This window comes from Anneissia japonica, unplaced genomic scaffold, assembly GCF_011630105.1.
Source record: "Anneissia japonica isolate Jap-2015-1 unplaced genomic scaffold, ASM1163010v1 scaffold1929_len197191_cov155, whole genome shotgun sequence".
NCBI lineage: Eukaryota > Metazoa > Echinodermata > Crinoidea > Comatulida > Comatulidae > Anneissia > Anneissia japonica.
Genome location: NW_022751890.1, coordinates 62060 through 74139, shown reverse-complemented (window position 1 = coordinate 74139; position 12080 = coordinate 62060). Strand labels below are relative to the sequence as shown.

The 12080-nt window shown below is 31.0% G+C and overlaps 1 protein-coding gene across 1 annotated transcript in view; it reads right to left on the bottom strand.

Annotated features, from left to right (window-relative positions):
• Positions 1 to 12080, bottom strand: part of LOC117121874 — a 63215-nt gene that overhangs the window by 14931 nt on the left and 36204 nt on the right. The window contains exons 21-28 of the mRNA XM_033267259.1: positions 5852 to 5969; positions 4811 to 4930; positions 2571 to 2674; positions 2369 to 2461; positions 2029 to 2160; positions 1722 to 1835; positions 1182 to 1424; positions 330 to 456 (exon numbers count right to left, since the gene is read on the bottom strand). Of these exons, the coding sequence (XP_033123150.1) occupies positions 330 to 456; positions 1182 to 1424; positions 1722 to 1835; positions 2029 to 2160; positions 2369 to 2461; positions 2571 to 2674; positions 4811 to 4930; positions 5852 to 5969 (1051 nt within the window). The remainder of the gene's footprint in view (positions 1 to 329; positions 457 to 1181; positions 1425 to 1721; positions 1836 to 2028; positions 2161 to 2368; positions 2462 to 2570; positions 2675 to 4810; positions 4931 to 5851; positions 5970 to 12080) is intronic.

Sequence of the window (12080 nt, the reverse complement as noted above, 5' to 3'; positions counted from 1 at the left end):
TTACTTAACAAAACCTTGGTGTTAAAAGATTTGATTTTAGAACAACGATAATGAAAATTCAGAATTGTTCACCACCAAACTAGAGCTCCATTACAAATTTGCTGCCAAATCACCTATATCAGTTTCATCATTATCTCCATAACACAAAAATAATACAAAATATTAATTAGAAAAATAATGTATCTACTATTTTTTTAATCAGAATTCCTTTATAATTTTTTTTTAAATAAATATCTTTAACTACTTTCAAAAAACATATATTTTTTGTCAAGCTTTACCCATTTTACGGCGGTTAAAAGAATTGCTCTAATATGTTCGTTGATTCTTACTTGTCATTGTTTTGAAGATTGTCCAATAATTGTTCATATCGTATACAAACATGTATGCCCTCATTCGGGTGGTCTTCATTGTGGTTCAAACTACAATCAATTTCTCCAGAATCTACTATATTGCCACCTATCAGACATAATTATTACACTACAACATTTTGTGGTTTAAGAAATTAAAATAGAGAAATAACAAATGATACCAATTGATTTTATGATTAATTAATTAATGGGCTATATTGTGTATTTATTATGTCTTCCAATAGAAAATGCATTTAGATCCTTCAATGTTATTTTATACCATAATTATTCCAAAACCACAATGATTAAAAAAAATGTATGAATCTACTTAAGCTATGATGAATCCCGGTTTGTTTTTAACAGGCAAAATGTGAATTCATGCTTTTGTACGGATTTTACTTGAGCAATGAAAACACGTTTACAACATTTATATTCCGTTCTCTACAAACAAGTAAGAGCTAACCATCGTCACAGTATATAATATAACAATTCAAAACTATTTAATTCAGCAGACGATACATGCACCTTATGGTATTTGTTTATTATTTTGTATTAAAGTTCTACACAGATGTGCACTCGGAACTATGGAATCGACTATACGTGACAGCAATTAACTAATGGCAATATGTCAGCCAACATTACAATTTTACATTTGCAGTAAATTATCATTGAACTTGGTAATCCCGGCATAGTTGCTTTGGTGGATCTAAACGCTAGCACTGACATGTAAAGCAAGCAATTAACTATAAAGATATAAACCCATCTGATGGATGAAAAAGAGCTACGGATATAGGGGCCTAAGCCATAACTAATTGTTTAAAACTCAGTATTCACCTCTGTCAATATGCCAATTAACAACTGCTGAAGTCACGCCAACGCTGGAATCGTTGACGTAATAAGGAAATGGATATTCAGTCGCCGAGAACTGAGTTTGCCAATTCACGAGAAAACTATTTCCTTTTATTGATGAATAGATTGTTGATTGCTGGCATAGAATATTGCTTGTATAGATTCCATTGAATCCATTGTCATGTTGCAACAGTATCGAGCAGTTCGTTACTGTTGGCGGCACAGCAACTATCGATAAAATATATTATAGATCATGAGAAAACATGAGAATATACAGTTTTTAATTTATTTCCTAGACTTTGGGATTTTTTTACCCTCCGACCTTAACAACATGTTTCTCAACAACCATTATTAGTTTCTTTCCCTCTTAAAGAAACACATGCAAACGAATGACAATTTCATATCTGTGAATTTGTATTGATTTGATTTTGTTTATTTTTATTGGTATGTTTTTTATACAAATTAATATATTAAATACTTATTTTGATAACAAAAATATTTGTTTGATTTTGGACATTAACTTACTTTCCATGCAGTTGTCATCCAAATCAAAGTCTGCGTCACAAATACAAGTGTTGTTTGAAGAAGCACATTTACCAGGATAGCAAGACCTACTATCATTACGCCAAGAACAAATTGCTATGAAGGGATGGGTAGGAAATAGTTAAATCAATACTAAATGCTCAATTATAATTACATTTGGGAGAAAATAAATGCTCATATAAAATGCTAATACAACAAGTACAGTATTGGTAATATAATTCTTCTGAAGACCTTTTTTCTATGAGGAAATTTAAGCTCAATTAAATCAAAATAAACAAAAAATACTTACGGGTGCACCGACCATTAACTAAGTTAAAGGCCTTTATTTCGTCATTGATGTGGTAAAGACATTTTGTGCACATGAAGTTAGAAGGTGAAGTACAGTCTATCATTTCGCAATTATCAATTTCTGAATTGCAAGCTATTATTTAAAAAAATATGTAAAAAATGAATTTATACTACATTAAGAGGCCTTGTAAATAATACGTAGTAATTTTAATAATAAAAACTATAATAATTGAAATACTAATAATTGTAATAATAATAACAATAATAATAATGATAATGACAGTTATGATATTAGTAACTACTGTATTACTGTTTTATACTTATATAAGTGAACAAATTACTATATTCGCATTTTGGTCCATGGTACCCTAGGTTGCATGTACATATATTAGGGCCTTCGCAGGTTCCGTGAACACATTTGGGTGAACATACAGCTGGAATGATAAACAAATTGAACAGTGAGAAAAATGTAGTGAGTTTGTGTTTCTTAAAAAGTGTATCTAGAACAAAATACTAAACTATGCGTAACTCTCAAAAACTTACGTTCAGTACATTCATCACTGCCAGGGGGCGCTGCATAACCCGGACAACAGACATATCTTGTATTGTAAACAGTTCGATATGCACTAGAATACCGAGACTGTGCTCTGTATTTTGACAGAATAAAAACAGAAAACAAATGTTTTACCACAATATAGAAAACATGTAGGTTTTTCTAAAGCTCTAACCCTTAAAACTATAGAGGCCATGCTTGCGTTTAAAGATACTAAAATAGATGTAGCCCTCAGTCAAGCAGGCATCCATTTATATTCCTGGGTGAAGACAGACCAATGTAGGTAAGGTGTCTTGTCCAAGGACCAAACTTGAAATGACCAGGGAAGTTCGAACCCCCAACCTCAAGGTTCAGATCACTTTTCCGTGAAACGAGGGGCAATATATCTTTTAACACTACAGTAAACCCTTATTAAGGGGACGGGGACAATTTCTGAGAGTGCCAAATGGTCAAATAACCGCTATTAAAGAAACACTTAATTTTTTTATCACTGTATCACAACTACAGCAGTCTCAAAGTAAGAAAAATTCATTCAACTTCATATTTAATACCTTTTGAGCAATAAACCAGAATTTTCTCCCCTGAATCATTAGAGCAAACGTTGGTATAGGCCTACTGAATGTTTTACTTCATATTTTCATATACAAATAAATAATAATTATTATTTGAACGTACACCTTTGTATCAGTGGTACCCGCCAATTTGGCGGTGCGTTCAGAAACTACAATACTTAAACTAAAACTTTAAAAAATAAATTACAAAGATCTTCAATTAAACATAACATAAAGCAAAATAAAGGGGGAAGTAAAACAAAACAAGGAAAAGTGAAAGCTAAAGAAATAATAGTACAATAATTGTTCATGTTGCTACCTAGTTTTATGCGTATACGTGTAGTATATATGTATATAAGACCACACACGCATACACAAACGAATTCATTTCATTTCAATATATTCGGCATTACATCAAAATAGCGAAAACTGTCATAAAAAATAATAAAAACCACAAATTCAGAAAGCAAACAAAAAGTTATAAAATATTCTTTTATCAAAAATGAATTTGAGTTACCTTCAACATCATATACCACTTATAAAAATTGACCAAAAAAAATCAAAAACAGATAATAATGTCAAGATAACCCGTGAAAGTTCAGAAGAACTTGTTTCCAACGGGGTCCTAAAATATCACATAGAAACAAAAAGGGAGACAGACAAAAGAAGTAGTATATGATGTACAAGATAAAAACAATTTATAAAAAAAGAAGACCCGAAGACATACATACACTGCATATATTTACATATATATCCTATACACATACGATATATACATACATATACATATATACACACACACACACACACATATATATATATATATATATATATATATATATATCAATTATTTACATCATTTATACAGTACCTTTTCTTTGTAGATACAAAGCGCTTCTTTTTTCCTGGTCATTGGGTCCTCATGTTTTAAGTGTTGCTGCTGGTAGAAAACATCGCAGGAGTAGGCAACCCCACCAGGTACCCATACCCCTGTGTGTAGAGAACCCTTGCAGTGGTGGTTTGATGAAATTGGGAGGGCATAACATGTACCATACAGGCCCGACAAGACAGGTGATACAGGAGAAGCAATGCAGATAAAGTGCCTTGCTCAAGGATACAAGCAAAATGTACAGTACAGCGAGGGACTTAAATCCCTACCTCTAGGTTTATATTTTTTTTAATAAATTTAAAAAAACTATTGTTGATTTAATTACATTTGTTTTGATTTCATATTATAAATGTATTGTATTTACATTGAAATTTGTTGCTATAAATTAGTTCTAATTCTACTTAGCTGATTTTTATGTCAATAAAAATAAAAATTAAACAGAATTTATGTCATCATTGTATGAAAACATGCCAAAACCCCTATTAAGGGGACAATGTTGCATTTTTGGTTAGTGTCCTATGAATAGGAGTACCGCTATTCAGGGGACACTGCTATTAAGGGGACACTTTTTTTGGTCCCGAAGGTTACTCTTAATAGGGGTTTTACTGTATATATGTTTGCTATATTATAAATGCCAGTTAGCAAGTTCATAACTGACCCACCCTTAACGTAAGACTAAGGTTGCTTTATAATCAGTGACCTCAATGTGGATTCACAGACAATTATGACATGCAAGATATATACGGTATCAGAAGACTGGAGTATAATTATAGAATTACTTATTGCTTACCTGTACCTAGTACACCTACCCCACCCTAGAAACCCACAAGATGTCGAGGTGCTTGACTGGTAGTACGCAAGAGCGGAATAGGTTTGACTTGTACCAATTCGAGTTGAGCATACGTGTTCCCTAAACAAAATATAATTTCAATTTCACTGTGTATCTTAGTAATTTGATGGTTTAAGAAAAAGGTACGACTTAAGCACGGATAATAATCAGAGGCAAAATGAAAAGAATGTAAAAACTGAGAACTAACTGACTTTTTTAACCAGCAGTGGATGCTTAAATGATCAGCTACGTAATATTATGTTATGTTATAGACTACTATTTTCTTGAGTTAGAATTTTGTATTATTTTCACAAGCTTTTACAATCGTAGTGGTATAGAACCAGCAATGCAAAATGATCCCATAATTTCAAGCAATGCGGTTACTTGAATGAGAAAATTACTGAAATTGACTGAAATCAGAAGCTTCGATTTCAAATATTGTCGTAGAAAATATATTTAATATTAGCAATTAATATGTTTAATTAACCAATATTTTTATTTGTATGCGTATTTAGTTCACAAAAAAAATTTTTTCTTACGATAGTAGTAGTTAACTCTGCTTATTTAGCTAGATATGCAAAATATTGATGTCATGAATTATAATAACTTACTACCAAGCAAATAAGAGGATTTATTTGAACTGAATGATATAAATTTTGAGTTTTTTTTTTCTATATTTTTCAGTGGCGGATTCAAGAGGGGCCCAGAAAAATTTTGGGAAAAAATTTCGTAAATCGTAAATTCTGCCCCATGGTGGAGCTGAGGTGGTGTAGACCCTCCATCTGTCAAAGTCCCTCTGATCCCTCTTTATTTCAAATTTCTGCATCCGCACCGTTTTTTGTTAATTTCTTAATATAGTTGTTTCAAAAATTTAGCCCCAAAAGTGGCAATTTTTGTGGTAATGAAGGTGACACAAGACACCTTTTATGAATTAAGTAACTTATTTTCAAATACATTTGCTTTGCTTATTTTCTTTAGTAAAATATTCTAAAACAGACAAACCCATTTTGATTCAAACCAGGTGTGGATTTGAAACTCAGGAATAATCCGACGAATACAACCGAAACCAAATCTTGAAGCGCCATCATCCTTTTACAACAAGAACCCAACAGGGTATCACCTGTTTGTAAACGTAGTAATTGTAAATGTGATATATTTATAACGCGTTTAAACTCTAATAATTTATATTATAGTAGTGTACAGAATTTACAAATGATAAGACATAGACATTAATCCTTATTTTACATACTTTTAGAGATTAAGTTATAATTTGGAATTTCTAAACTACAGAAGGATAATACAATGGTGTACATAACAAAATACATGATATGACGTTTCGTTACTGAATTGGACTTTGGCACTCCATATATAGAATAGCGCCCTCAGAAAAGGGGAAGAGTTGGAAGCAACAGAGAGAGATCATTCGGGATTGCCTAACTAAGTTGATACAAAATAGTTTGCTTTTCTGTTTGTTCATTTTGGACTTTTGAAAATTTGATTTGAGTTTGGGTAACCGTGTAAGTTGTAGTTTTTTCAAATGTATTTATACTTCTATTTATATAAAATGTTACTTGCATCAAGGCCATTAAAACTAGGATGTAATCACACCGGTACTGTAGTACTAATAATAGCGACCAGTTGTCGCCGTCACATGTTAAACAAACTATAGGCTAACCTTTCGTACGCTTGAACTTCTATTTCATAACGATTTATACAAAGATGTTATGTTATGTTCTATTTTAAGCTTTACCAGAGGTTTATGAATAAACGGTTAAAGTACAAATCCAGAGACTCAAAATTCGTTTACGTGTATCGTTTTAAAGTCCAAAACAGTTACATAATACTGTCTGTCCCATTTGACTGTAGTAATTGTTTACTTACTGTATGTAAATATTCGTATTTTATGCATATCATTATGATCCAACTCATCCGTTCTTTCACATATTAAAGAGTGATATTTATTCTAATAAAAATTGCAATATTGAAAACAGGTTAAATTACAACAGTAGGGCTGTGCGACTGTGTGTAGAAACTAGTCGTGTATAAAAGTCTGAATGAAACAGTGTAATGACGACAATGATGATAATGATGATGAGGATGATGATGATGATGTGATGATGATGATAATGCCAGATATGATGACCAGATTTGGTCATAGTCTGTAATAAATTGGGGTTTTTTTAAGTAATACAGGAAATAACAAAGAAAAATCCCAAGGTTCAATAAAATCAACTGTTCACTTGATGCATATATTTATACATAAGCTAGGTAAAACAGATTTAGTTTCGTTAGTGTACAGGTTAGAACATGAAAAGGGAATTTTGTCACATTTGGCGCCTGGTTGGTTTTCCTTATATATAGATTGCATGTAGAGCATTTGGCTAACAAAAGCAATAATATAAAGAAACGGAGAACCATTTTACAGTTTATTTGTACTGTATGAGCCTCGGGCATTAATAATGGGCTCAGTGAAAATAACAAAGAAATCAAAAACTAACTTCCGTAAAGCGATTCGAAAGGCCATTTATTATTAAACTTAGGTTTCGAAACCAAAACAGGACACATTATAATACACATTATAAATGTATATTCTGAGTAATATATGTTATATAATTACAAAAAATATTATACAATTAGTATATGCTATGTTCAAATCAAACATGATAAAGGGGAAAAGAAAAACATGTTAATATATATATATATGTATGTTAATAAAGCGATAGGCTTTTAAAATCATCATTATATTAAAAAAAGTAGTCAAATAATTTATCAATTTAAAAGCAAGCATATTTAGTTACAAAAATCTATTTAATTTAAATAATTATAATAAATTCATTTTTAATGTCATTCCTCAATAAGATAAGCCAATATACGCCTTTCTTGTATGTGAAGATTATTCAAGGATTGTACCGTAATTCAACAGATTCATGTCGTTGATTTAATGTCAGATAAAATATACATTACATGAAGCATGTTTTTCGTTCCACCTACAGGCACAGGCAGTTACCGATATTTCCGATCCATTGAAAACGGCATTCAATGTCATGGATCTGGCTCGTTATTATTGAGTGCACGTTTTGTTATTATGATCTGGTTGTTTTTTTTTTTTGGGGGGTTTTTTTTTGTAAGCCGAACTGAGCTTTATTGCGATCTTGAATAAAGGCCTATAGAAATGTAAGTGTGAGAAAGGCGCCTTCTTGGTTATCTCATATTCTAACAGCATGAACCTAATAATATCATTAATAGGTCCATAGTAACAGAAAATAGTTTAGAACTTAGATTTTAGTGTCATAGTAATTCAAATTATCTACGGTACCTCTATAAATACTCCGTATGAAAGGAACATTCATATTCATTGCTCGGACGTTGCAAGACAAGCAGGCTATCTCATAATAGGTCATACGACGGGACACTTTATGCCTATAAACAACAACTTTTAATTGTTATACAGTATTACACTTGTGTAGTAGAAGTGGGTAAGTTAATATCACTGGCAGCTCTTTACTAGTGACCAGATTTGTAATCGGCCTAAAAAATAAACAGCCAAAAGTTATTATGAGCTGACTAATTAATGTTAAGCAATCGTAGAATCAATGCCGTAGTCTAAATTATGCTGTTTTATAGACAAAATAAGTCCACTTTTTGAAAAATGGGTCAAATTGTCTTATTTTTTGCGTAAAATGGGTCAACTTTTAGGAAAATGGGTCCTGATTTTTCATATATTTGCGTAAAATGGGTCAACTTTGAAGAAAATGGGTCCACATAATTTTAATTTATGCGTAAAGTTGGACCAATCCTGGCTCGGATTGGCTACAGTGTAAGGCTTAACATTCTACCAATTTATCTGGTTATTCGGAGTATGTTCATGAGTTAAAGCCATGATATTCTCAACACTGAGAGGTGGCAGGCGCCTTCAGATAGCCTTTTTTTTACTCAATTTTACTATGATCAGAGGAATACCACTGCTTTAGATTTTCCTGAGAAATACTTTTGCCCTGTATGAATTAAATCTCATAGTTACGGTACTTCTTTGAATGTGGCCAACAGAACATTAATTTTCCAAACAAAATATTAGACTTTAGCCCACATAGTTCTTGGGGTGTGGTGATGATTTTAATGATGTATATAATTATGTTGTTGATAATGGTGTTGAGTGATGGCTTAAGTGATTAGGATACCGACAATTACCAGTAATAATTATGCGACTTTAAAAAGTGTCTTTTTATTCCTATTTCCTTTCTTTATCATGTATATTTTGATAAATGTTAGCAACTTTTTGGATACTTTGCTTATTAGTGTTAAGCCGATATAAACAAAGTCCACCAGTATCTTTCGAACTGCTTTTTGGAGCCTTCTTCAGTTTGAACGGCATTATGCCTCTGTAGGTCATAGATATAGTGTAATGGTGACAGAGTGCAATCATCGATGTGTCCCAGATATTCATTGTAGATGTGCGACAACTCATATGCTCCTTCAACAATGAAGACATGCTTTCCTACCGTCTGATCCACGTACCTTCTCTTCAAAGTCAGTATTTCAGAAAAATGCCTTTGTTAAAATAAAAGGATGGTTATTCTAAAGGGCTCTTTGCTGGTGAATGTATGGCTTGCGAAATCGATGCGGATTTGAAATAATTTTGACTGTTCGTTTTTCAAACAAAATAACTTTTGTAAGATTTAGTAAGACGCTGTCATCCAGGTAAGAAGACCATGCTTTAAATATCTTGAAATAGGTGAATCACAAATCAACTTAATGACAGGCCTAAAAACTCTTGTACCAAAATAAAAACAGTCTAAATTACCTAAATGTCTTATTGTTAGAAACCGAGAAATAACTGATAATTTGTCTATTGCTAACGCATTTAATAACCTTTTCACTAGTATTTGTACTGATCTGCAAGGTAATATTTCCAGGCCAGGGACGGATCCAGGAATTTAGTGGGCCTGTATATCGTGAATATCAGTGTCGTGCATATTTTTTGTTAAAAGCAAATTTTGACTTGATTTCATATCTTAATAATATAAGGGAAAAATTTAAAGGACCAAATTCAAGATGGTGGCCATCATTCAAATAACTACTATTTCCTTATCTATTTATTCTCTGCGTAGAACTTTTGGCGAACAATATTAGAAAAAATAATAACATTAAAGGAATTAAGATTAATGAAATGAAAAATGATTCACATTGAGTCATTCTGCCATAGCATGAAAACTAAATGCATCCAAAGACTGTTTTTAAATAAACCAAGAAAATGAACCATTTTTTGTTTTACCACTCTACTAAATTATTAGGTGGAAGTCTAATCTGGAAATGTAATTTTAAACATAATGAAATTTTTTTGGACATAATAAAAAACGAATTTATAAAACATGTTTTGGTGGAATGGAGCAAATATATTTTTACAAATAGTGAGAGTATTATTAATCGGAAGCATCAAATCATATGGTGTAATAGTCTGATTAAGTCAAATAATCATGTTTTATTACCTCCTCTAACTCTCTTGCATAAAGTAAAATATGTAAATGATACTTTAGATGAAGGAGGTACTGCTTTAAATTATAATAACTTCAAGACCAAATTTTAAACCATGTTTGGTTTTTTATCGTATTACAAAATAATATCAGCAATTCCAAGAGATTGGCTAAAATTATGTAAAAATTAAGATGAACTTAAATCTGATAATACAGCTGAAGATATCAATTTTTGCTTTTCTGCCAAAAAAAACTACTCGCCTTGTTTATTGTAAGTTAAAAAGTAAGCATTCCTCGAAACCGATTTCTGAATTGAAATGGATCTCTCAAACTACATTTCCTGTTGATTTCGACTGAGTTTTGCTTATAAAATACATTTTGAATGCCCCACCGATTCAAAATTACAATATTTCCAATAGGAGGAAAAAAAGGGGTGTTTTTTTTGTTTTTTCTTTTCTTTCTATCTCCATTGGCTTATATGCTAATTTGTTAATAAATATGAAAATCCGTGTAAAAATCATATTGCTGCCTAAAAACCAAACAAAAAATAAGTTATATGAAATTTGCTTGTCAATTGTTTTCAAACCTACATTTCTGCCTCCCCCCCCCCCCCACCAAAAAAAATTGTTTGTCAAAAGCTATTTCTGAATTTATTTCCAAAAAAAGGAGAAAATATACTTATTCGCCTGAAACTTTTGTCTGGTTTTTGGCATATATCTCATCATTATTAAAATAATATATTTCCATGGATTAAAAAAAATAGAAAAGATATTTACAAGAGAATACGGTGTTTAAAAACAATAATGCGATGAAAATGCAATAATTATAATCATTATTTACAGTAGATTTCTGATTTTGTTATTTAAAAAAAATTATAAGATGTGTGAATTTAAAGGATATTTTGTACCGCTATCTATTCGATATTGTGGAAAATAACTTGTTAAATTTGAAAGTGGTTTTTTTTTTTTCGATTTTAAGGAATGACTCATGTTTTTATTTTTTTATTTCTTTATTATTTATTTATTTATTTACTTTATTTTCTTTTCTGCTTTTATTTGATGTTAAAAAAACCCCTTAAATATTGTCAATGTACTTCTTTGCTTTGTTATTTCTGTCATGTCTTTTGAAGATGAATAAAAAAAAATATTTAAAAAAACTACTATTTCGAAGCTGAATTTTAACATTAACTCGAATTATGAATGCGGTTTAAGCCATTTTTGCTGACAATATCCATTTTAAAATGTTCAGCACATCAATAAGACATTTTTATTACGTAAATGCAAACATCGGCAGCCATCTCGAATTTATATATATATATACATATATATATATATACATATGTATATATATATATATATACATATAAAACAAAGTAGCCGTTAAAAATGTTAAATAATTTATAATCTTCAAAGAAAGGTAAATACAGTTTATTCGAACACTATGTTTACCTTTCCTTGATAATTTATATATATATATATATATATATATATATATATATATCCTTGGTTTGGCTCTGTAATCATTAGTGGTAGTGGGACTGGTTTGGGCCCTTCCTAAGCTGGTCAAACGTTTCTTTTGGGTCTATACCCCAGCTGCACTGATGAGTCCTGGAAGGCCGAATCGGATCCGTCTGCAGATATTGGGATTCCTTCCAGTGGATACTTAGTTGTTTATTTTGTCATTCTGATCGGATTTTCTCTACTGTTCCGTTTTAATTATATATATATATATATATATATATATATATATATATATATATA